The sequence below is a fragment of the Hyalella azteca genome, unplaced genomic scaffold (genome assembly GCF_000764305.2).
Source record: "Hyalella azteca isolate HAZT.00-mixed unplaced genomic scaffold, Hazt_2.0.2 contig12579, whole genome shotgun sequence".
NCBI lineage: Eukaryota > Metazoa > Arthropoda > Malacostraca > Amphipoda > Hyalellidae > Hyalella > Hyalella azteca.
The window spans coordinates 380822-408429 of record NW_025942534.1 but is presented as its reverse complement, the minus strand read 5'-3'; the positions used below and the strand labels follow the sequence as shown (position 1 = coordinate 408429).

General features: G+C 38.2%; 2 protein-coding genes across 4 annotated transcripts in view; one reads left to right on the top strand and one right to left on the bottom strand.

Moving 5' to 3' along the window:
- Positions 1-440: 440 nt before the first annotated feature.
- Positions 441-11843, top strand: LOC108669909 (myosin regulatory light chain 2). 3 transcript variants are annotated; one of them, XM_018157347.2, is made up of 6 exons: positions 441-524; positions 5143-5256; positions 5693-5887; positions 6406-6488; positions 7307-7490; positions 11261-11326. In XM_018157347.2, exons 1-5 carry the CDS (start codon positions 522-524, stop codon positions 7488-7490), a joined length of 579 nt encoding a protein of 192 aa, XP_018012836.1. In that variant the 5' UTR covers positions 441-521; the 3' UTR covers positions 11261-11326. The 3 variants fall into 3 exon arrangements, with proteins under 3 accessions (XP_018012836.1, XP_018012838.1, XP_018012837.1); XM_018157349.2 differs by lacking the exon at positions 7307-7490 and having other exon boundaries at positions 11261-11843; XM_018157348.2 differs by lacking the exons at positions 7307-7490; positions 11261-11326 and adding an exon at positions 9143-9653.
- Positions 11844-17888: 6045 nt separating this feature from the next.
- LOC108669904 overlaps positions 17889-27608 on the bottom strand; it is a 103410-nt gene continuing 93690 nt past the window's right edge. Inside the window, exons 15-23 of the mRNA XM_018157337.2 lie at positions 26977-27087; positions 26353-26502; positions 24181-24291; positions 22490-22714; positions 21390-22259; positions 20893-21220; positions 20563-20756; positions 19396-20321; positions 17889-19098 (exon numbers count right to left, since the gene is read on the bottom strand). Of these exons, the coding sequence (XP_018012826.1) occupies positions 19089-19098; positions 19396-20321; positions 20563-20756; positions 20893-21220; positions 21390-22259; positions 22490-22714; positions 24181-24291; positions 26353-26502; positions 26977-27087 (2925 nt within the window). The 3' untranslated portion in view covers positions 17889-19088. The remainder of the gene's footprint in view (positions 19099-19395; positions 20322-20562; positions 20757-20892; positions 21221-21389; positions 22260-22489; positions 22715-24180; positions 24292-26352; positions 26503-26976; positions 27088-27608) is intronic.

Below are 27608 nucleotides of genomic sequence, written 5' to 3'. Positions count from 1 at the left end.
GTAAGGGAATGATATAAAATGATAATAATTAAATTGTTGATTAGCATTTGCGCTAGCATTCCATCATACCGTCCAACAAAACAGGTCAAACTCAAGTTTAACAACATTTGAACTTATAACGTTAATCGTCTTCGATCAAATCAAGCCAAGCATTTGCCTGCAGAAACTACTTAGCCATTCTGTAGTACGCCTGAAATTAGACAACAACGTTGAACAAAGCAAGAATACTATTAAGCATTGAAAAGCGTTTAACATTTTGAAGTTATGTTAGTCTAGTTGGATGAAATGGACAGAAATAAGTTGTGACAAACGGTAGTCCGTTTACAGTACCCCTAAACAAGGTCTAGTGAGACAGCCTTGCTGGCAATGTACGAACAAACTAAGTGAAGGTGGAGGAAGCCCCTGGCTTAGGGGGGTCGTTCGACCCCCCTGCTCTCGGGGAGCAACGCCCCCCACTATAAGAAGCAAGGGTACGACCGAGTGAGCCGGTTTACCTTTGAGGACCCGTACAGTATACAGTCATGGTGAGTGCACGTCTGCCAAACTGCTTGCCCAGGACGTCGAAAATTTTACGTTGACGTCAATTCTACTCACAATCACTGATCGTTTCAAATAAATCCTGTAAATTAAAGAAATTATATGCGATATTGCGATCATCGTGATGCTTTTGAGTCTGACTTACTGGGCGGTCGAGAAGGAAGGAATTCATCAAGTGACACGTAAAGAAAACGGAAGAGCAATTTCTTGACACGCACGAAGCAATATCTTATAATGGAGTTTGGAGCGCTCAGTGAATGTCGAGTATAAATTCTGTGTGGTCTGCTGTGGCGTGAGTATATTTGGGTTCCCCTTGTTTTATGACCCGCATGTGCGCCTCGCGACATAACAACTGTTCAATTTGATTGAAAAAAAGGTACCAATGCGCAATCGCAACAGCATTGATTTGTTTGAAAGCCTACACAAATGGAATTAATTTAATATTCAAATAGGTTCATGCTAAATTCATTACTGGAGAGCATCAGTGGCGGAATAACTTAATTAAGCTTACGATGATAGTTTACTTATTGAGCATAAAAATTTATCATAGATGACGTATAATTTATGATAAACAGTGAGATGACACAATATATCTCTACCATGAGCCTCTGAGGGTTCCGTTAGTTCATGGCTCTAAAAATAAATTTATACATGTTCAAAACTTGTCAGAGTTGGCGACTAGGAAGCAGTGAGATCATCAGTCTACGAATCAAAATTAAGAACGAATAACTATAGAGAGCTTAGCATAATTGCCTTGAGTTTGGTGTGAAAATGGACATTTTGATGGGTAATAAGTACTACCCTTCAGTATAAATAACTATAGTTGAATAGAAAATGATTACAATTTTTCTCATTAATATTTCTATTGAATAATTGTAAATTAGTTCTGAGAGCACAAGTCTTCTCTTGTTTTACATTGACCAAAAACTGTTAATAGGAAGCGTGACCTTGATTCTGATATACTAAAGAATATAATGAATTTCGGTATCCGATATTTCGATCATCATTAAGATTTTGAGCTCAGAAAGAACGAAGAACTGAACGCAGAAACTAAGCAGTTGTTGTCTTGACTGAGCCGAAAAACGCGTTCGTTATTAAAGGCTTCATTCTATTGTAGCTCATGGGGAGAATCAAGCTACTAAATATATCGCACTCACGAGAACTCACAACGGACATTATTTTAAGCATAATACGGAGTAAAGAATTTATTGTTTCGATTGAATTAACCGAGTTGCCTCGTGTGTAAGTGGAATTGCAAATGGTTACAAACGTAAAAACTCGATTTTTATACATAACTATGTTTTCAAGTATTTAAAATGATGACGTCATTACCATTTCTCACATTTTCTCCCTTTTACACGAAAAAGCAAAATTGAGAAGGGTATAGCAAAAAATGTCTTGCCGAAATGTCCACCAAAATGTCTTGCCGAAAGTGATCACTCTTTAATTTGATTCTAAAAATATTCCTCTTCTCATGAAGACTTGTTACTCAATAAAGCTAATTGTACCTCATTGCCGCTATTTTGAAACCTGATTTTGTGATGAATTTTTCGTCCTGACATAATAGAATAACAAAACTATAAACCGACTAAAAACTGTTCGCAGCAGGATATTTGTTTATCTATTCATGAAATCAGGATGCCTTTACCTAATTCCATACGCCGAATGAAATGATTTCCAAATCATAATGCTCAAGCTTCAGCTCATGAAGTAAATAAAAGATAACATAAGTACATCTTTAATAATCTAGAATGTATTACCAATAGACGACTAGCTGCTAAGCCGGCTCAGCATCTATGGCTGTCGTAAGTGGCATTCGATCCTCCTCGCCTCCGTCTTTATAAGGAGCGTCACGGCTGCTCCCTGCCTTTGGCAGCCGCGCTCTATTCGTGACTAATGCCCGTATTTTTAACGGACGAGCCTTAGATAATTTAGCGATGCCGTTTAACTGAATATTTTCAATTGCATTTAAAATTGATTTATAGAAAAAAAAGAAATCCGGATGTAGACAGCCGAATTTGCATTAACCATGAGTAGATGTAATAAACGAGAAGGTAGTATTTCCGCGTGGATGAGCAGTTTAGAAACGTCCAATCGGCAATATAATCAACGAAAACAACAATAGGAATTAATATCTTGATATCCATCTCCGCACTTCAGAGTTGCTTCGTATTAGTCTCTTTCCTCGGCTATACTAAATGGGCAATTAAGGATAGAATTTTGTCAGAAATATCTATTTGGAGGCTCTTTAATGTGGTAATCCTCTTTATTTCAAGTGAAAATTCACATAATTGCAAACCTGGCACCTGGCAAATTGTTCGTTACGAAGACATTACTGTCATCTTCTATACGCTTGCCCCCTGATGTGATCCTTCGCTTGCCACTTGAAGTAATGCGGTCCCCACATTTGCTACTTATTGTGATCCACCGCTTGCCACTTGAGGCAGGTCCTTCGCGCTGCCACCTGATGTGTTACTTTTGTTTGCCACTTGATGTGGTCTCCTAGCTGGTCACTTAATGCGGTCCATTCGCTAGCTACTTGATGTGGTCCCTTTACTTGCCAATTTATGTGGTCCCCCGATTGCAACTCGATGCGGTCCCCACGAGTACCACTTGATGTGTTGCTGGTATGCTGAAGGTATATGTTTGTAATAGTCACGAAATGCTTTTAGCAATTAAACATAGTTTTGCTGACGTTCACCAAGACTTCTTCATTCCGTTATGTTTACGAGATGTCGTTTAGCTAAAATTTTCCTGTCTTTTTATGGAAATACTCAATTAATGGTGGGGAGAGATAAGGCCTGTAGAAGCTGTTGACTTAACTATAATTCATTTGAGATTATCTTCTTATCTAACATCACAATATTTTTTATGGTTACATAATAGCGCCTTATATATAAAATAATTTAATAACAGCAGCCAAGGTGACTGTAGCAACTCCCTCATTGAACTGTTCCGTCAAAACTAATCAGCTTAAAGGCCGAACAGTAATAATTAAAATACCGCAGCACGTTCCTAATCGGTTTAATTTATTACGGTTATATAGGTCCATCAGTACACGAAAGCTACCACGATTTAGTACACAAAAACTACCACTAAATTGATACCCGAAAGCCGTCAATGCAATAATACAGACAAACGGCCGCTGTATTAATACACGAATTCAATCATTGCATTTTTACAGGTAAACGAATGCTGAATTAATATGCGAGAGCGGTCAGTGCTTTAATACAGGCAAACAACCTCCGCATAACATACAAACATCCACCGCATTAATACATACAACCATGCACGAGGAAATACAAGATAATAGCGCTGCCTGAGGGTGTCAGTTTCTTCAGTGCGTGTGCCAGGGCCCAGAGAGAGACGACAATGAGAGCCTGCAGGGCGGCGTGCCAAGCCAGCGCCTGAAATAGCGAGCGCTGCTCTACAAACCTGAGCGCGCCAACAGCCGCTCAGTGACACTTTGCTAGTCACATCTTCTATTGAAATTAAGTTCAAATTGAATAATAAACTAAATGCAAACAAAAAAAGAAATAAATGTAGTCTAAATAACAAGCAACTGAGAAAATAATAGCGACTGAAAACACATAATAAATGTAAGAGACGATCGCTGCGCAACGAGTAATGACTAATGTGACATAAATTAGAAGCATTGAAATGACGACATTTCTGAAAAAATACATTAATAAACCTTATGCTTCTCATGTTAGAAAAAGTAAACTTTAAATAAAAGTTCGGCTGAGTAATTATTGTGCTACCTAATTCCTACGTTCACATCAATTACTATTCATAGTCCGAACGGTGGAACGTCGTTATATTCGCATCGAAATCATATCTTATTTACATTGTATTCGCTAATGACATTGACTGTCATATTCTCGGGGTATTTGAATTCCTGGATTTGGAGTGGAAAAATACATATGACTGATTTTAACTACACTATTTAAATTCCAAAATTATCTTAAGTTAACATTTCTTAGTCATATTTGGTACAATATAACTCTTTGTTTTTATGTGAGGATTCCCAAAAGAGATATCCACATCTGAATTTCCAAAAGGGGAATCTTCATCTGGATTTTTAAAATGGACATCCTCATCTGGACTTCCAAAAAATAAATCCACATCTGGATTACTCAAAAGTGATATCTTCATCTGGATTTCCAAAAAATCCACCTCTGGATTACTCAAAAGTGAAATCCACATCTGGATGTCCAAAAAATAAATCCACATCTGGATGTCCAAAAAATTAATCCACATCTGGCTTACTCAGAAGTGAAATCCTCATCTGGATTTCTCAAAAAAATCCACATCTGGATTACTCAAAAGTGGAGGATTAGGATTTCCCAAAAGTGAAATCCACATCTGGATTTCCCAAAAGTGAAATTCTCATCTAAAAAAAATCCACATCTGGATTACTCAAAAGTGGAGGATTAGGATTTCCCAAAAGTGAAATCCACATCTGGATTTCCCAAAAGTGAAATTCTCATCTGCATTTCTAAAAAAAATCCACATCTGGATTACTCAAAAGTGAAATCCACATCTGGATATCCAAAAATTAATATCCACATCCATATTTCATGCCATTGTGTGTCTGGGTTGCAGCCTGAAGCGCCCGCCCCAACTCCCGCCGCGTCCAAGAAGAAGAAGGACAAGAAGAAGGCCTCCAAGGGAGGTGGAGGAGGCAGCAATGTCTTCGACCAGTTCAGCCAGAAGCAGGTGCAAACATTCATTATCATCTAGTTATCCATACTTTAGCTATAATCTGTTTTCAGATGTTGAATTATTATGTTATATAACAATACTTTAAAATGTTGCTATATAAATCATCCTTCAATAGTAAAATCAATGAAATACTATTCAAAGACTTTACGTCAATGATTCAAGTCAAAAGTATGCTTCTTTGCATTTGCAGATAAACTTCATATTACTGCTGAAACTTACATAATTGCTTTTTCTAATTTTGGTAATTTGTTAAGTCAACTTTAATTGTTGATTCATGTTTTTAATTGTTCAAACTTCTTGTATCACTTCGTATATCACAGTGTTGAAAACTATTAACTTAAATTCGAACTGAGAAGTCTTGTTCGGCGTTATTCTCAGCTTCTGTCCCTGTTTTATGAAGCTAATGGCTGTGTTATTTGGGCTGCTGAAGGTGGCCGAGTTCAAGGAGGGCTTCCAGTTCATGGACCGCGACAAGGACGGCATCATCGGCAGGGGCGACATCCGCGCCACGGCTGATGAGGTCGGCGTGAACCTCTCAGAGCAACAGATCGATCAGATGCTGGCCGACTGTGCAGCATCGATCAACTTCACGCAGCTCATCAACATGTTTGGCACCAGGCAACAGGTATGAGTTAGATCGAACAATATGAATCTTGTAATCAACTAATGTCCTCACGCAGCTCGTCAACATGTTTGGCACCAGGCAACAGGTATGAGTTAGGTCGAACAATGTAAATCTTATTGTCAACTAATGTCCTCTAGCAGCTCTCAACATGTTTGGCACCAGGCAACAGGTATGAGTTAGGTCGAACACCAAGCTACAAACAATCTGGGTAAAATTTTTTCTAATTTTCGTGTACTTCAGTGAGCTGATATAAATTTTTGGAACCAGAAAATTGGTTTACTACAATCTAAGAAGATAAAAATCTTCCATAATATTTTACTCAGTTTAAGCAATGAACTCGCACCTCTGCTGACCAACAGAAATTTCGGGAGGCTCCAACCGCTGACCTCTGTTTAATTTTATCTGAAGTACGACACTCACTCTCTTGATTACAACGACAATCTTATAAGTTTCAACCGCTTTCTCGTAAAGCAATAAAATGTACCACATTTACCGAACATAAACAATAAATTTCCCAGGGTGGCGCAACCGACGAGGATGAAGTCATCGTCGCAGCCTTCAAGGCCTTCGCTGACGAAGACGGCAAAATTGAATGTGACAGGTGGGGAATTGTTTATGTTTCAAACTAAAAAATCTCATTTTCACTTCAAGATAATACTATCTCATCCCTCACATAATTTAGGCAAGATTAGGGAGCAAATTTTTCGTCAAATGGCATCGATTTTACTCGAGGTCGTTCAAAAGATCGTTCATGTATAAAACAAACCATACTAGGGTTCTTGTGCTTTCTTTTAAAAGATTTTTCAGGTGGGAAATGCTTCTCATCACCACGCAATAATCTCCACCGTGCAACATAACGCGCATTTAACGTATTTTTATGCACAGCTTAACTAGTCTCCGAACTCCGGCAGAATAGAAGACGAAAAATTTGTAGACGAGCATCGCTATACTCGCACCTCCAATAATATCAAACGAAGTAATTCTTCCACCTCGAGATTATACGTTGTTGTGTCGTGTTTTGGACGTTCAGGTTTGAGCTTATTAATCCAATGTGGTATATTTTGAACGCCTTTTAATTACCTAAATGATGTTTTTACTATTCTCAACGTACATTTTAATTTTTCGCTTATATTCGCTCACTTTTTCAATTAACGCCAATCTGCATTATACATAATTTCACGATTTTCTCAATAATTCTTCTATATATTTTTGTCTAGCCTGTTTTTCACATATTTGTATTAATACTGCATTTCCTTCTATTCTCTTTGCTAATATTTCTATAATAACAAGATTTCTCAACTCGCAATAATCAACTCATTTTTTCGTTGTATATCTGCATTTTTCTCTGAAACTTTCAAAAAACTTCGTGAGGTCAGAAACATTCTTTTCCACTAGTACATCGACTGCTATTTTTTACAGCCTTAAAACCGCTCTCATGACTTTTGGAGACAAATACTCTGAAAAAGAAGTAAATCATTTCTTCGAGTTGGCTCCTATAGAAGAAAACAAAATCAACTGTTCTTTAGTGTGTGATATGATCCTGGGCAAAACACAAGACGAGGTCCCTCCAGCTGCTCCTGGAGCTGAGGAACCTGAAGAATAAGTACAGCATTTCAGTTATTGCATGACTTCAAATACCCGACTTCGTAGTCTCCCATAGTTTAGTCGTAATGGTTGGGCAAAGCTTTGCTCCTTCTTAGTTCTTGTTGATTTTAATGTTGTTCCATGACTTATTTTCAGCTTCCGATTGGTTTATCAAAGTCTGATCACTGTAGCATTATGAATACGAGAACGCATTTTTTCCCGTGAGCACTTAATTAGAGCAACAGAGCGCTGAAATATTTCTAAAGAATTAGAAAAACTGCACCAGTCTTTTGTAGTTGCATTTTCACTAGTCTTAGTGTTAGTCACTAGATAGTAGATAATTTATTTACCTGAGGCATATACGCCTATGGTAGAGTGACAAGTTGCTTGTCTGTGCATGCTAAACATTTTATTATTGGAGTCTTAAATAACTCGCAATTAGAGCGGTCATCGAATTGAAAATGAGAACCTGAAATTGAATCGGACTCGAATTCGGTCATATATTTCCAAAATTTTACGAAGAAAGAAGAAAATCCAAATTCAATCATGACTTCTGAGATTTATTATTCGTTAGCGCCAGAACTACCGGTAATTTAAGCGTCAATCACGGACAACTTTTTCTCAGCGGTCGACTAATCCTCATACTCAGATATAAATTTCTGGCAATGCAATCGCTTGTTGCCTGCGCAAAACAAAATCAATGTTTGTTTCAAAACCTCGTAGCTAGTAACGTTTTCATGAGACAAATCAAGATTATCATTTTCATCTTGAAAAAGGAAAATTACTTTGTATCTTAAGGTCTCATTTATCCAATTAGAGCTTGTAACGTTTTTTTTGTCATACGCAAAGAGTATAAGCGTACATCCCTCATCTTCGGCTCATTAATCTATTATCACATATTGAACAAAGAAAAACAATATAGATAAAGGAAGAATACTAATGATATAATTCATCGTACGTGCAATGAATGACTGCACAACGAAAAACGACCGGACACTCATCAATGATTTTACAAAATAATTTTTTTATTTGCACTCCTTTATTGTGAACATTATTTCCTCTTCTTGACAATTTATTTTCCCCGTATAATTTCGTATTAGCAATGTTTCTAACAGCATCACAGTTATCCATCACAGTTATCACCCGCCACCCGATTTAATGAGTATTAATTGTTCCCCTAAAAAATTAATGATACTGTTAACAAACCCCTCGTTTTCCCCTAATTATTCTTGCCTACAATTGTTTTTTCCGCGACCCTCCCACCGACGAAAACTATTGATCAGATGGTATCCTCTGTGGAATGAATTTTGAAACCGACGTGCTTCACACTGAAGCATTAATAACTGTAACATCTGAGCCTATAGAAATATGAAAAACAAAACTATGTCGTAAATTGAGCAGGTGCATCTGCCAAAAAATAATGGATATAAATCATTATTAATAATGGATCAATAATATCCTGTAATGTTGGAATGAATTGTTCAACAGAAGTTAGTCTCTACTCTATTTCCTATTTATCTTCTCGTTGAAATTGTTTTAAATTTTTTTCTTTGCAAAATTTACTGACCCAAAAAGTTCATTCCACGCTGGTTACAATCCTGGAGCTAATTTTTCCCCTGTCATCCCCCCACGGCACCCAGACTGATGACCTGCACCCTCTCTCCCCTGCAGCATTAAGAACGCCCTCATGACATTCGGCGAGAAGTACACTGAGAAAGACGTTAACCAGTTCTTCGGGTTGGTGCCCGTAGAAGACGGCTTCATAAGTGCCAAGTACTGCGGTGATATGCTCACTGGAAAGCTTAAAGACGACGAGTAGCCATACAATATTATTATTAATATTATCCTGTGCTTTCAGACGGCTTGCTGAATTTCAAAGTTTAGTTACAGAACATTTCAGAGACTCTTATTTATTTTCTTGAATTGATTTCCTCTTGGCAGAGGCCCTCGTTAATTTGACTGAGAACGTTGATTCGAATGAGAAAACTTCAGCAAACAAAATACCAGATATACCTCCTACACAATGACTTTCAAAAGGTTGTAGAAAGGGATTATCACAAAATTTTTCTACATCGTAAGTTTCTGGAAGAATACTCGCATAATATCTCATAACATGAATCAGAGCGCACTTATACTACAGAGTTCGATACGTATTCCGGTTAATCAATAAACCACAACGTAACCTGAGCCTCATTTATACCCAATTAATTTCTATGTTTTAAATAATGTGCGAGTAAAAGATATCTAATTTACCAGGATTAAATTAGGAACCATGGAATAGAATTTGTCGTTAAAGAGGACACGCCACTCGGAAGATACGGTGAGTGTTTTTATTCAACAAACAAACAAGCTTTGCTGAGTTTAGCTCAAGTCAAAATCTTGTGCCTGCCGAGGCTTTAGAAGAGTAGAAGCTGACCTCCGGTCGTATGCCAATAGCATCAGCAGTTTCCAAATTATAAAGAAAACTCTGGCTGGAGCCTGGGATGAATGAGGGTTCAATCACCATTCTTTATTTTAATTCACTGTTTTTTTTGTCTTAAGCTATGAAAAAAGTCAAGTTTTAATAAATGTCGATTAAGAAACATTCCTTCAATTCAGTTTAATTTCAGCGTGTAAACTGACAATTCACTCAAATGAAAATTTGTCACATTGGCTAATTTTATTTCTTTTCTTGCTGATTAAAACAACCCAACAATTGTTTTTTCGTCTAAATTTCAGACTAAAGTGTTACTTTTTTAAAGTGCTCTAACACGGATCACTTATTCAACTTCGACTAAGAACGCAGTTCCAATAAAGTTATTGTCACAAAATTCAAAACGAGCTCAGGCCAGACGTTTGTGCATGTCTTGTTTGGATGCCGCCTTCGCTTTTCAGTCAAGCTCAATCAACTGAATCATTATTCTTGTGATTTAGCTTGTTAGAGAAATGCTTATTCCATAATTTTCTTCTGTGAGTGTTTTTTTTCAATTGTTCACATGTGATGCTCTATTTTAGTTAATTTTTATTGCAATTACTACAACGATAAATTTGTGCATTAGATGAGATCTTAACAGTTGAAGTGACGGATGGATTGGCTTCGCGTACAGCGTTCGTGAAGAAGCATTTCAGGCAATATGAAGTTTCCGTGGCATATCTGGTTGAAGCCGACTTAGCGTACAGTGTTCGTGTTTTAGGCGCGAACAGGCTTCAGTGGCATGTCTGACTGAAGCAGCTTTAGCGTACAGTGTTCGTGTTTTAGTCACGAACAGGCTTCAGTGGCATGTCTGACTGACCTCTTGTTAAGGAGTGATAAATAATTTTGGAGTGATTACCTGTTATGGAGTGAAAATAACTATTATCGATCACCATTTCCATTATCATTTACACAAGTTTTGCGCCTACCGGAAATAAGTATCATTGAGTGTGGTATGCAGCAACTGAATAAGTATGTATCATTGAGCGTGGTATGCAGCACCTGAAGTATGTATCATTGAGCGTGGTATGCAGCACCTGAAGTATGTATCATTGAGCGTGGTATGCAGCAACTGAAGTATGTATCATTGAGTGTGGTATGCAGCAGCTGAAGTATGTATCATTGAGTGTGGTGAGAAATTATGTCCAGTGACGACCTGAGCTTTGTAGCTTCAAAACAACGCTCATGGCCTACGTTGAAAATAACACTGAGGCATTTAAAAATTCAGATATTTTTTTCGGAAATTTTCAAATTAATTAGAATTTTGTGAAGGCTTGACAAGACTTTTCGTAGAATATGGCAGAAATGTGTGTTGATAAATTTTTTTTTGCTCGCAGCATAAAGACCGCCCTCATGACCTACGGCGACAAGTACTCCGATGATGACATCAAGAATTTCTTCGGCCTCGTCCCCATTGAAGACGGCAAGTTCCCTGCCAAATATGTCAGTGATTTGCTCACTGGTAAACTCAAAGATGATTAAACCATTCGTCATATATACAATTTCTATGTACGCCATGGGTCATCGTGCTGTATCTTGGAAAAAGCACTTCGGTCATCAGCATACGTCAAATTTCTCTCCTCGTTCTACAGTTACTTTACGTTTTCCTATAATTGTGGGGATCTTTTATGTTGATTGTGTAACTGTTGACAGTAAATGAGACACCTCCAAGGACAGAAGTTCAATAATGATCTATAAGATCAGATCAGCAGTCGGAGGGATGAATTGGATGCGGCAGGCTTTACCCTTCACACTGCTATGCTATTGCATGCCTTTCATTCATTTTGTTACCTACGATCTGCTAATCTGAACTACGATCAAGTGAACATTTCTGAGTAACTTTGGTCGTTAACATCGAGAGTAGGGCGAACGATACGGTACTTCCAGACAAGTTCTCAATAAATTATGTTCCCAATTTTTGGAATATAGTTTGCATATCCTTATTCCGTCATGCATCACATTCATAAGAAGCGAGCTAATAGGAAAAGCAATTTTCGTCGGGGAATTTTTCGAGGGGTTAAAGAACTAGCATAGTCTCGGGTAGATCATTTCTTTATTGCTGTTGGTTTGAGACCACCAATTATACGCAGTACTATTTTCTTAAACTTTTTTGAAGCTACGATCATTTCTGTGCTCATAGTTAATAAGAGTTTCAAGTTAATTTTATAATGCAGCGCTTGAATTTGGCAAATAGGTTCGAGATGCAAGTTCGCGGAACTTGTAGGAACAAAAAACAGAGGACATAAACAGCATGGGATAAAATGGTTCCCATTAGTGCAAGTTTTGTTTTAATTAAAATGAAAAATTAGTTATCAACAAGTTCGTACTAGTACAAAGCATGAGACTCATTTTGACATAACGTAATTTTTAATACTTCAAAATTTTAACATGATATTCATTTGCATAAAACTAAATTAGAAAAGTAGTGAGACGATATTAAGAATGGCTGGCAGAAATATTTTTGGATCACTTATCCGTCAACAGTTTCCTATGATCAATTAAGACTTTTTTATGAATGAATATATTGCTAGATTTTTTCTTGAATAAGCAAAATGAATTGACTTGAAATTTTTAAGCAAATGCAGAGCGCTGCATTGTTTCATGACCAGGCGTTTGCCACTATTTGTCGAGATGTTGCAAAACAGCGCGGCTTCAGAACTTAGAAAGTGAAGGTAAATCGTAAGGAAGAATGCGTTTAAACCGGCAAACAAAACATGATCGTGGGTTTCTTAATTTGAACTGAATAATGTATTTGCTTTTTTCGAATTTGAAATAAATGTTAAAATTTCCAAGATCAAAGTTTAATGTTTGTCAAATGATGCAGTCTAGCAATCTGTTTTAGGTGGAAAAAATCGATAACAATTTTACAAATATAATCTCCGTCGGGTGGGCATTGAACTTGACAAATATAAAACATTAACCACATGAATTGACTAAACGAATTACATTGATCTTTGCGATTGCTCTCGTCGCTGCATGATGCTGGCGGACGTCTTCGTATTCAGTGCAAGAAATCTTCGATTCAGGAATGTGGATCCCGGTTGCTATAGTTTTTTTGATTAGAGGTTACTTTTAGAAGGGATTATTCCTCTTTCATCACTCGTAGTGACGAAGAACTAAACTCTGATCGGGAGCAATTTTTAATGCTCGTTAACATATTTGACGTTACATTTCATTTAGTTTGCAATGAGAAACCTAATGCAATCAAACTGGAACTTCTCCACAGAATGAAGTCGGCCATTTTTCATGCATATCTTGATTCTGTTATTTTTTTATGAAAACATTAGCATGTGATGCCTATTGCGTTGAGGAAAAGAAATAGATATATAGAGAATCAAAAATTAAAATAAAACTTTTTTTTTATTTATGGAAATCTGTTAAGGGCACTGCCTCAACCTAAAATAAACAAAATACAAATGGCCAATAATATCTACAATAATTATTAATGGACATATTTCAATGCATTTCACCTTGCACTCTAAGGAGTGAGAGTCCAGCGACTATAATAAAAACTTCTTCGTCTTAGCGGTATGAGATGTGTTTCTTCGACAGACCTTGAATATTGAGTAAATTATATTCTCCTCATAATTTATTAAAATATCATTCAATAAACAGTTTCAAAGTTTTTGATATGGTTCGCCAAACAATGACGCGAAAACGTGTTTTTTTTTTGAGGAAGCCTTCAGCATAAATTATTTTTTTGCGATGCGTTATCTGGAAAATATCAGCAAATGAAGCCATTGTTCAATCAAGCTTCTTTATATTCTCCACGGTTCTATTTTTGAATTTATTGAGTTTTTCATAACAATAGATATTTATAGATAAAAGTTTCCTAATTTGTATTCACAGAAGAAAAGTTGGCCAACACTAAAGCAAAGAATTCACATAAACATTTCAGTTATGTTCAATTTAACTCTCGTTGTTAAAAACGACTAACATGTATCTGTAGTGATCTAAATACTATCAGAGATAAGTTATTATTGAAGCTGCTTGGATTTCATCAAAAAGTTTTTTGCATAGAAGTTTTTCTACGAACCCTCCCTCCCCTCATATAAGCATGATCAAGCGATAAAAAAAACAAGAAAAGAATAATGTGTTCTGCAATCAAAAAGAAAATTGATCGCTACAACTTCGATGGCTATGTATTCTCATTTAAAGTAATGGATAATTCATTAATATAATGAAACTTCTGTACACAAGTATACTTTCTTCATTAGAAGCATGTACCAGAGAAACGATCGGTCTGCCAAGCAACAAAACGAAATTCTAGCTTATCACTCACAGACGAAATGCATGATCTTTCGTATTCTCGTACGACATGCATACTCCATTACTGTTACATTGGAGACTGAAGGCATCTGAAAGGAAAATGATGAATGCATATCATCGACGAATTGAATCCGTTATACCTGAGATGACGAATGTTGCCAGTTGAGGAATCTTAGCTCATACAATATATTGTGTAACTCCCTTCGACGATCACTACAGACTTATTGAATGAGTCTCCCTTTAATTTTTTTAAACAAATTTTGCTAAAGATTGGTAAAGTAGGAGTATAAATATGAATGATAGACATTATTTCTTGTCTTTAATTCAAAAGGAAATGAGATTAATGATCAATAAATCCGCATAAATGTCGTCTCATCCAACGATGACAATAATAGTGCAGGGCCGCGTCGACGATCTGTACAAAGTTTAAAGCTACAAAACAGCTGCTACAGCGACGTATCTTCTCTGTCTTCTTGAGCAGCTGCAACAAATATAAAGCCATGTACCAAATAGTCTTTAATTAATAAAGACCGAATATCGGCTTTGAAGACCCGCAATACCAAAATGTATTAGAGTTGCTTGGTCTCCACCAAATATTGGCTCAGAAGACCGTGAATATTTAAATCGACCAAGTACGATGGCACGTTCAAACTCATCTCGAAATACTGGGCAAATCTCACTGGAACGACCTGAGGTCCCGAGCAAGTAAATCGTTCCGACGATCTGACAAAATCATCAAATATTTACAGTGTGTACAAAATGAAGCTCGCGTACAAACGCTTGCTCCGAAAGACACTCCAAGCGACCAAAAACCTCCTAAATTAGGAGCGCCGGTATAAAATGTATCATTCCACTTAAATGTTTAGTAAAAAATACATGATATTAAAATGGGTACAAAAGTTATTGATACGATGATTAAATACTAATTAGAAACGTCAAACTTGACTATACACGCTATCAAAGAGGTTCATTTAATGAATTGCTTAATAACTACAAAATATTTTACGCTAGTCCAACTTGAAGCAAATGTTGCCTTATATGATAATAATTAGACAAAATTTGTCTCCCCTGGAAAAAGATTTTGTTAACAGTTTAGTGCCGACAGCAGGACAATATAATGCGCCCCTCGATCAAATTCTTATAGAACGTGACCCAACATTATTCTGTTGATAACCCTAGTGCTTTGAATAATTTTATGTCCAGTAATTGAGCTATAAAGTTATTTAAAATCAATCGTGAAATCAGCATTCGGAAAATATCTTGACATGTAATTCCATGAATCTTTCAGGATTTATCGATTATGTGTGTAACGGCTTGATTATTGAAATGAAAATTGTATTCGAGAAATAATAATCTGAGAACAGCTTGATCTATTCAATATTATAAAGCCATTTTCAAAGGTTTGAGAAAACGGCCTGGGTGACTCTATTTTACCAAATTGTAAGCTTGGAATACAAATGAGCCAGTCCTAACGAAACTGTATCGGCACTAAAACGTTAAGACTTATCAGCAAGTATTTGCCGTTATTTGAGAAATAACGAATAGAATTAACACTAGTCTGAAGCGGCAGCGCGGCCAAGAGAGCCGGGTGCTTCGCTGCTGCTCCAGACCTGGTATAATTTTCTCTTTAGTTCATATTCACGTACGAATAGTATTAGGACGTCACTTCTATCGAGTGATAAACAGGATTAAGCTCGCATTTAAACATAAAATGTAGAATAATGTATAAAATTATTATCGTGAAAAGTTGTACGTATTATACGACACGTCGTTTCATAGAATGGAATCCATCTTTTTAAGAAACCGAGGCCAGAAATTAAGAACTGATATGTGCTTTTGTTGAGGAACCCACCGTCAAATTAGCACCTATTAATTTCTTCACAAGTCTCCCCCAGACAAGCGAAGACCGTGCCAGAGTGACGAGGGTTCTACTCGGTGGATGCCGTCGAAGCCTCGAGAGCTTTTCGTCGCTATCAGTAAATTTAATTCAGATCTCGGCGACTGTTTTAAAATTTCTATTCCTAAATCATTGCAATCGGATTCTTGTTGACGAAACTTTGAAATCGATGATGAATTATTCTCCGTGCAGAGAAAATTGCTGGAAGTCAAACTTGAACGCCGATTAAAAAATTCACGTTCGTGAGTTCAAGTGTCATGTCTAAAAAATGCATCGAGCGAGCACAATTTCGGGCGTTCTAGAAAAAAACGCCACCTAATGATGAAACTGGTATTTAATCAATTCTAAATCTTGTTAGCTAATCACTTGAATGTTTGGATTTGAAATCCGTATCATTAGGTGAAGCACATCGAAAGGTATTCTAATAATAACTAAGTTGAGTTATTGAATCAAGAGCATAAAATCTGAAAACCCTTACAAATCTACCAAATATTGGAAGAACACTTGCCCCGCGTGCGACTTACTAAACACCGAACAATCGCGCGAAAATTTCGTCCATAATCACAGCCTCGCCACTGTTGAAAGACCGGAGCGCTGCCGGGCTAGCGTTCTTCCCTGAGCTAAGTGACTCAAGTCTTATGAATCAACGTTCTCATAAAGTCATCGTTTGTGTTGAAAGATCGCATCAACAAACCGGCGCCGAAGGTAAAGTTATCGTTCGTGTTGAAAGACCGCATCAACAAACCGGCGCCGAAGGTAAAGTCATCGTTCGTGTTGAAAGACCGCATCAACAAACCGGCGCCGAAGGTAAAGTCATCGTTCGTGTTGAATCACCACATCAACAAACCGACGATGAGGGTCAAATTCGAAAAATTGAAGACAAATTTATCAGACTATGACTAGGGCGTAGAAGCCGAACTCACGAACGACGAGTACAAAATTAAATTAATTTCGTGGAATGTACATAAAAAATTAAAGAACAATAAAAGAAAACAATGTAAATAGCTGTTCATTTATTCAGCATAGATATTTTCAAATTTATACTTTCGAACAAACAAAGCACAAATTTAAAAAGAAAAAATCAATTAAAATAAGTCGGATTAAAGAGGTACTGATGCCGCATCATCAGATGAGGAAACATCATAAATCTCTGACTTCCCAAGACAAGGCGATCGCTTGTTCTACATTTTAGGAAATGCGATCAGTGACTCAAAACTTTGCTCTCAAATATGTATAACTCAAACATAACATTTTAAATGATGGGTAATGAAGTAATAGAAGTGAGTAATAATACTAACTGATTACGCTTCCACGACGCGATTGCATTGAGCTGAAAAGGAGGCATGATTGCTTTCTGCTGGTCAATGTTTTAAATTAATTCGATCAAATAATTTCTGTTACATACAGAAGAAATTCAGCAGAAAAACGCAATTGTGGTTTAGCCAGAAAAATTTCTAAAGTTTTTTTAACGGATGATAAAAGTAAAATTCTTGTATACCAAAAATTTGTTACGAGACAATAGTGCTACAGTGACATGAATGCAACCGTCAGATTTTGGTTCTTTGGGCTCGATTATTTGTAAGAGTTTCTGCTGTCAGCCTGATCGAGCCGAGTGGAAGACACAGTTTATCGAGCGATCTGAATTTGTCCTAAAAATGATTAGTCATGAATTATGAACAATAATGAAAGGATGCGCCTGAAAAAACTCCCCATATCGAAACTTAATATAGGCATATCAACTGGAAGTATTAATGACCGAATCAATCAACTCGACTTGACATTAACTTTTCTATTTTGAATTTGCATGGGGAAAATAAAAGGAAACTAAAATGAAATGTCTTGAAGCGTCAATTAAATAAAGGGCGTATATGAATGTTCAAAAAAGACGCGTTTTCTATAATAATTCACATCAATTACTCTATGTTATTGTATGTGAATATACAGAGCTCAGTACGGATAACTTGCTTGGTCTGTAGCCATAAAGGGTATAAATGTGATAGTAAACGGCAACAAGTTTCCTCAAGACGATCCTCGGAGGCGAAAAGGACTTGACATCAAAAGACAAATACCATACAAATATTTACATCCGTGGGCAGTGGCAGGCCAAAAATACAAGAATTGTCCATTGAATTCGAAGTATAATAAATGCATGCGTAAAAAGCCCTGTCAACGCCAATATATCGAAAAGTACATTTACAAATGTACATTTGTAATACGCTAATTATGTACACCTACTGGCAACACTCGTCATCTAGGCAATCGGACAGGCAAAAAATACTCTCTATTGTCTAACACAATGATAGTAACGCTAAAAATGCGCTGAAAATTGCATTTACTTTCCCTTCTGAAGAAAAGCGCATAAAAACATATCACAAGAAGTAATAAGTTGACGAAGAAAATTCCAATGAGCATATATCTCGCGTAGGCGCAAAAGAAGCGTTTGATTTGAAGGCAAAAATACGGAAACTAGTCCGTTCTGAAAAAGTACATCGAGGTCCTCCTGTAAGCCGTCAATAATTCCACCCTCTTCGCGTATTGTGCTCGTGACGTCCATTAAGATAATGATATGTGCTGCACGTCCAATTCAACCTCGTCACGAGCAGTACTCGACAACTAGCGTCTAACATTGCAACGACTCACAACTCACGGATAAGATTTGCCTCACAGTGCGTGATATGAAGTGACACCCACCTTTGAAATACTCGTGTTTGCACTTTTCACTGTTATTCAATACAGTTGATATTTGTAGAAGTTCAATACTAATGGACTAAAACTCATGAATGATACTTCGTCAAATTTATAGTTTCTCAAATCACGAAGGGTACTGCGTACGAAAATATGACTTTAGGGTCTAAATACTGGAATATTAACGACGCGTCACTCACTATTTTATTCATCTAGAACTAGTCAACTATACTTACAGCGAAAAAGATATAACATGAAGACTAATTATATTAACTACTGAGTTTGTATAACATCTTTGGAATGCGAGGTCTCGTTCAAACGTCCCTGAAAAAGAGAAAAATGCGATTATGAAATGAAAAAACTCAAGGTGATTTGCCTTTTAGTTAATTATTCAAGATGATGGTCTATCTTAACAAATTAATCAATTTCAAATTTCAATATGAAAAAATTATACATGAAAGCATGTTTAAATTGAAAATTTTAATGGGATAGACAAGTATTTAATTGACGACCATCTACGTTTAGCATTTTGAGAAATATCATCCCAAAAGTCAATGACCAGTACCAAACCCTTTATGTCAACAACTTATTAAAAATGTTTCATGTCATTAGAATACTCACGAAGTTTCGACTGCAGAGTCGGTGAGTAGCAGCTCTCTTACGCTGCTGTTCTCTCGGGACAAGCTCTGTTTCGAGGACGAACTTGCAGACGAGACAGAAGACAACGATGAATAGGAATTAGAGGCACATTTCGACGACGATGAGGCAGATGCGGAAGAAGAAGAGTCCGTATTGAGAGAAGGAGAGATAGATGAACACGGAGGAAGAGTAGAAGAACCCGAAGATTTAACAGTTGTAGTAATTTCGATAGAGTCAGAGTAGGATTCATCTGCGCAAGAACTCGGAGTTCCCAAACAACCATTTCGTGTTTCACTAATACTAGGTAACCTAGGAACAGATCGGAACAAGCTATTTGAGTCGTCGTTATCAACTACTTTTGACGAAGAACAACTGTCACTAATACAGCTACCGAACGTGTCAGATCTCAAGGCTTTGACATCTTCACTCGTAACTAAACTATTCGCTGATGATTCTTCCTGACAAGTTTCGTTACTTTTACGAATTAGATCAGTGGATGGTTTGGAAGTAGCAGTGCTCAAGCCACAGCCATTAGCAGGGCTGGCAGACGTCGCTTGCGGGTTCGAAGTCGTTCTTTTAACAGGGAGTTTTGGGGAAGACGTGCGAGGCGGAACCTCAGGAGGTGTCACAGACGAGGCAGGTCGGCACGTCAACGCCGGCAAAGGTACGCGTCCGCGAACTACTTTTTCACGACCAAGAGATGCAGTATTCACATCTGTTTTTAAAATGGGACATGAAGTTTTAATGCCGTTGCCAAAGTCATCTTCCATGATGACAGGATGTGGTGACTCTTCTACTGGAAGATTGGGTCCCTCAGTGACCGTGATTTGCACGCCTGACGGAGTTCTGCTGCATGTGTTTGACACGTCGATCGTGACCATAGCAGGACTGAGAGCCCCTTCTTCACCCTGCAATATAAGGAACAATAATGTTATTAACATCATAATATTCTGCGCCATAGATGAAGCCAGTTTGAATAGATTGAAAAATAAGTAACTGAAATAAAACTTGAATTCTTCATTAAAAAATAATCATGAATAGGGTATTCAACGGAAAATCTGATTCCTCTGGACCATTTTATCAGTAATGAAGTGAATACATTTTTATCAACATGTCGTTTATGAAATGGTCCAATCTAGATCGCCTTACCTCTATGGTATCGGGCTGAACTTGTGTGATGTACTGAGCGGAGCCGCAAAGCGCGCCAGCCAAGTCCTGGCAGATATACGTCGAGGAAATGTGAGGAGAAAACCGCGAAGAAAAGTCGGGTAGAGGCGACAGCGCACCCTCACCCCCGCTGTGGCACTCTCCGATGCCCAGGTCCACGATGGTGCGATCACAGTCTGCCGGAAGAAAAGAAGAATTAATAACAAATTTCTACACTACTAGGAAGAATAATGGCGAAATAGAGTTTTATGAAAGTTAATTACTGTTCATTGTTCAAAAACTCACGACCCTGGCAGAGGGTAGAAGGTTTACCTTCTGCGTTATCAATATTTTCGAGGATGTCAACCTCGGAGGTGATGGAGCGGTGCAGGCTGGAAGTGGAGGACACACCGGACGAAGAGTGGACACATTCACACGATAGTTTATGACGGCGATTGTCGCATTGGCCAACAATACGAGATGAATTTGAAGGCGAGCTCGTGAGCCTCGAAGAAGTCGACGAGCACGTCGAATTAGATGGAGTGACGAAAGTCTGCGTGCTGCAAGACGCACAAAGACCTCCTGGTGCAGAAACCTGGTGCTGCTGTCCGCAGTTCCACGATAACCTCTTGTGTATACTAGAGTCTTTGGTATCTTGCTTCTGTAAATAGAACAATTGTTTACTTAAAGGTCTCCTTCATGGAAAGTTCTTAATAGGCAATTATTTGAGAGAATGACACAATTTGACACTTTTGTAATTATTTCACCACCTGTTTCAACGATTTTTAATAGATTGACGAGATTAAGCACAGAAGAAACATAGTACTTACTTTGATATCGTCGATGGCACCGGCTGTGTGATATCTCCTGTTGTCAGCTCTGTCACTGCGGCACACTCGTCGTGGGCTCCTGCAGCCATCCTCTTCCTCCACCTGATCAGGAAGTCGCGCTTCCACCGCTGCGGATGATGGATGAAAGACGCCCGTAGCAGCCGTGGTTCCCCCCGTCGTGCTGACGACATGACGCGTCTTCAGAAGCGGCGGATTTCGTGATTGTGGTACAGGCGGAGATCTTCTTAATGCTCTCGGAGACGGAGGAGGATAGGAGACACCGCGATTCCATGGAGCGTGGTTCTTATGGCTAGGTACTTTAAGGAGACTATTACCAGAAACTACACTTAAATTAGGTAAAGATTGTCCGGACGCTTGAGAAGACGTTACGTTAAGGTGATGGCCCATTGTGCCAGGCCTCGAAGGGACATCAACGCTGTGGTGCCCCATCCTCGGACCTTCTACAGAGTCTTCTGACGATGCCGAAGACGCTCTTAACTCACTGACTTCAAGCATCGCAGGGGAAGTTGAGTGGGCAAACCCCTCCGTTAGATCCACAGACCCAGACTGCGAAGGAGCTAAACTAGATCCTCTCGACGCTCTAGAAGAAGCTAGTCTAGGAGATCTCAAACCGCTAGTAATTTCTTCCAGCATATCGCGCCCTCCTGACTGGGCGTCCAAGTAATGCTTCTTTGCTTTTTTGATGGCCTCCTGCAGGGCTCTGTGGGCTGCCGTGTCAGGGCTTTGGAGCGAGAAGGCGGCCGCGGCGACGCCCCACTCGCTCAACACCACGAGGCCCAGAGTGGTCGAGTCCCGGCCTCCAATAACGACCTCCACGAGCCGCTCGATGTTATACGGCGGCCTGATAACCTGGGAGATGACATTGATATTTAGTTAGTGAGGAATAGGCTATTGCAATACTTTACGAATTTTAAAAAATAATGGTACTTTTCTAAAAAAAATTAAAACGAATATCTAACTGAGCAAAATAATTTGATAGAATGTTCAAAATAATTACGTAGAAATGGTAAAAAAATTTCAAAATTTATTGGGAGATAAAATTATGAACTAACGATGAATTTTCAGACAGTGGTACTCACTTTCACTTTTTCAGCCTTTCTCTGTGTGACTTTTGTGACGAGGAGGAGATCGGTGAAGATGAAGACATGCACGTCAGTCTTGCTGGTGTTGTGATCGCGGAGTTTGTAGTCGCCCTGGTGGAGCAGGTGCCTCGAGAGGTGCTCAGGACAGCCTGGCATGGGCTGTGACAGGTGCAGCTCTGAGTGCTGCTTCACTTTAGTAGCGATCTCTTCTTCGCGGGCTTCCTGCTCACATAAACACTCAATGACATAACCTGAATGATATTTTAAGTCCCAACAATACTTGTTTCCTCAAGCTTCCACGATTCATGCCAACACAAAATCCGCCGGAAAAGGTGAAAACATGTTAAAATAACATGGCAAATAAAAAAATTTCTGCACAATAATTGCTGCATCCTGTTTTCACGATTCAAGCACAAACAGTAAATAAATGAGCTTAAATTTAACCGTAATGAGCTGGGACAAAATGCTACTTCAAAACGACATAGAAAGATACAGCATCAATAGAATATTTTTCACACTTTTTCAAGATACGTAACACTTTGTGATACACTTCACAACGAGAAGAGCTGACACTCCATAACACACTCTGATTCACTTCACTAAGAGGAGAGCTGACACTCCATAACACACTCTGATTCACTTCACTAAGAGGAGAGCTGACACTCCATAACACACTCTGAATCACTTAACTAAGAGGAGAGCTGACACTCCATAACACACTCTGATTCACTTCACTAAGAGGAGAGCTGACACTCCATAACACACTCTGATTCACTTAACTAAGAGAAGAGCTGACGCTCCATAAGACACTCTGAATCACTTCAACGCAGAAAAGCGACTTGAACGCTTTGAGAAAATACAGAAAAACTGGCATCATTCCGCTAAACAATGCAGACGGCAGTAAAATAGCCGAGGATGCGCATTCTTTTCAGCTAATTCAAAGGGAGCGCACCTTTTTTGTCCAGAAGGACGGTTGTTGAAAAAAATCTCTCGTAAATCCGGCGGATTTAGCATTAAATTTTAGCGCGCGGAGGAAGCTAAAAAGAGGGCTAGCCTCTGACGCTCGATCGCTCGCCTCGTTAGCTGAGGGGACGTCGACACTCTTAATGCAAAAAACCGGGGTTCAGTTACACGCAAAAATTTGATAAATTCCCTCGCGGGTAACAGCGTTCTACGTAAAAGATAATGCTAACGGATAGGCAAGGGTATTTCTCATTTTTTAAAATGTGACGTTAAAAATAGGCTTCAGTTTCTAGACCGCATTTGGGTTTTTTTTTTTGTGTGGCAACATTTCAAGAAGACATCACAAGAGGATGGACTACGGAAGTCTTCGATACTCTGAATGCGACGGAAAAGGAAGCCGCAGGTACGCGCAATTATTAATTTTATTACGCTACACGTCCTTTTACGGTCACTCAAGACCTTGTAAGAAGCTAAGCCAGAGAAGTTATCAATTAATCTTGAGTTGAATTATGACTTGAAAACTGTTGATACTGTAAAATAATCAGATGAAATCGACATTAACTTCTTTGTTGATAATTTGAGTCATTGTAAAATATTTGATATATAAATTGAGGCTCTAACATTTGGTTCCCGAAACATCAATACATATTAATACAGAAGATAGGCAGCGGGCAGCGGAGTACCCTAATCTCCTGCTGATAGAGGTAGACTACAAGTGATCTTACCACGGCATCGTAGGCCTCGATTCTGCCGATGGTGTCCCTGAGACGCTCCTGCTCGTGACGGTGTCGCAGGGCGCTGTTCACGTTCGACACGAAACACTCGACGTTCGTGATCTGTAACGAGGTATCGTAGTCATGATGGTGTGCAGCGCCAGAACCATCCATTGAGTTTTGTTTGTGAAAAATTATAAAGCTATGATAAATTTTATTTATATAGAGCGCCAATCGATATTGAGTGACGATTCGATCCGTAATGAATCAAAAATTTTTGAAATTCCTATCACTAAGGGTCCTAAATGCAAGAAAGACAAGTATTGGACAGAAGTGTAAAAGTGGAAGACCGTTCGGATGTGGTCGTCAGTTATACATCATCACACAGTTAGACTAGAGGAGTTCATTGATACTTGATGAGAAAGGTGATGAATTAGATAGAGGGCGACAATAGTGAGGAAGACAATAATAATGTGGTGGTGGACAATGATATTGAGGTGGAGGACAATGATAATGAGGTACACAACAATGATAATGAGGTAAATGACAGTAATAATGAGGTACAAGATAATGATAATGATGTAGAGAACAATGATAATGAGGTAAATGACAGTAATAATGAGGTACAAGACAATGATAGTGATGTATAGAACAATGATAATGAGGTAAATGACAGCAATAATGAGGTAGATGACAATGATAATGAGGTAAATGACAGCAATAATGAGGTAGAGGACATTGATAATGAGGTAGAGGACATGAGTATTCATGTAAAGTGACGGAATTCAATTAATTAGATGGCATCGATGTCGCTCCGGTCATCTAATTGGGTAGTCTGATTGAAGGTCCGTGCGATGAATTTGTAGAAGCCCTGTTTAATGGAGGGCTTCAAGCGGATCCGACTTTCATAGCGCCACGTACTTTAATTTGGCAAAGCCTGCAACCTCAGCGTCTAATCTCATCCTTTGCTGGCAGATCAAATGAATTTAAAATTCCGAGCTCAAAGTCATCCATTCGGGCAAGAAAATACCAGGACTGTAATTCAAAAGAACCTACATTAGATGAAATTACTTTTTTCAATTCCTGAGAGGTTTTGCAGTTCAACGACAGGTTTGCTGAACTAGTGGATATTACTCAACAGTATCAACAATCTTAGACACGAACTTAGGGAAAATTGGAGAGCCACCTTGGGAGAATATTTGTACATAGAGTGTATAATATGATTGAACTTTATTTCATAAAAATGTACTCTAATAGAACGTCTAAAAAGATTTTAGTGAGCGCATGTAGACTGTTGATTTTATGTTCCAACTCGCATCCGTTTGCGAAGCGGTATCCAATTTACCCACTAGAGCAGAAGCAAAGAGCGTTTCTGCACCAAATTGAATGGTAAACACAGACGCTACGCATCTCGAGAGTACTTACGAGCGATGAAAATGCGGGACAAACAGAAAAAAGTGTGTGTACTTCCTGAGACCAAATAATCGATGATCACTTCCGCGGAAGGATTCTCATCACTTTAAATGTAATGAAAAGATTTTTTTAAATCGTACCTGATCTCCACCAATTTACGGTACATTACGTAAAGTTTTGACTAACATACATCGTGGTTTTTTCTGCGGTATTCTTTACTTCTTCTACTGTATATTCTAAAATTTTGTTCAATAACCAATAATAACTATCAATACAGAAAAAATAATTGACGAGAAAGCTTAAAACAGTGGATCAAGGACTACTACACACAGGACATGCATAGCCTATGTCCAGCCTCTGCTAGCAGAGGCGATCGCCTACACTATGAANACACACATTGTAATACTATTGTATGAAACAATTATGGGCATATCATTTGTTGATGCCACTAAAACACCAGCATTTTCATAGTGTAGGCGATCGCCTCTGCTAGCAGAGGCTGGACATAGGCTATGCATGTCCTGTGTGTAGTAGTCCTTGCAGTGGATATAAACAAATATTCATTTGTATTATGACAAGCTCGCATAATTTAAACCCAAATGAAAACACACAATGAATAAATGAATATAAATGTCAGTACAAAGGAACTAAGACAGATAACGAATTCACTTCATTCTCCAAGCTATTAGAACAAGATATCAACCCAAAACATATAGAGTCCAGAGAATGAGAGCAGCCAGCAAACTTTAATCAAGGTCTAGAGCTGCTCACCATTTCATTGAGTTTCCACTTGTGCTCCTTGATGTCCGTCTTCTTGAGTATGGCCTTCAGAAGCAGCGAGTATTTTGTGAGGCGCTGCATGGGCTGCACCAAAATGTCCACGAGACGCAGCCTGTTGCATTCCTTCTGAGTCTCGCACCACTGCAATGTCGTCAACTCGGTGAGCTTTATACCGCATGACATCAACTGAAGCTTATTAGTATTGGGGATGTTTTAAGAATAATTGCAATGGGTAATACAAAGAATAACTTTCTTGACACGGTTATTGTAATGAGAAAGATATTGCTAAAAAGTAAAATTTTACGGCGTATTATTCCCAGTATACAAAATAACACGTCGTACCACATTTTAAATAACTTTCAATGAGGTACTAATGAGCAACAAAACAAAACATGTATTAAATGCATGAACTGTTCAATCAATACCAAATAAACGGAGTAAAATTGTTCAGAACTTCAGATATAGCTAATGCTACATAATTATCAGGACGGCTTTCTTTGAATTTCACAGCATCTAACAATGATTGAGAATTTTTTAAACAATATAATTTTTTATATTCGTAACATTTTTAAATGAGAAATACGGCTTATCATGTAGAGATTATTTCGGACGTACCAGCAGGTAGACTTTGAAGTGTTCGTTGTCATGGGAGCGCTCCTTGCAGTACTGCTGGCACTGCGTCTGTTGCTGGCAGTACAGCGAGTACGGCTTGAATATTTCCTTGAACTGTGAAATAAGTTTAACGCAGTTAATAATCAGTAATACACACTTCCCACTGATATATTCAGCCTAATGTGCCATTTTAATGAAGTTTCCCCGTTCAAAATAGTAGTAAAAAACTTTATAGGAGTTCTTCTTGCAATTCTTGAACAACGCTTGTATTGAAACGAAAAAGTTCACGATCGTTTACGGTTTGAATGATTCGGGATGTTTCATATCTCGTCACACGCAGCAGGTAAGAGTAAAGCTTACTCAAATAATGGTATTAATTACCGTAGACTTCCAGAAGTACATATAATGATTTTTCCGTAGACAGGAGCAGTACGATGTCAAAGTCAAATTTATGTCAAATTTAACCGCTTTAAATTAATGAAAACATCAACTCATAAATTAAATTATGAATATGTAAATCACATTTACTAATTTAAAAAATGTATTACCGGTATATACTCGCTAAATCTTCGATCTTCTCTCTGACAACATTCTTTATGAAAAAGAATTGAAAGTGAATGCAGATTTAATGACTT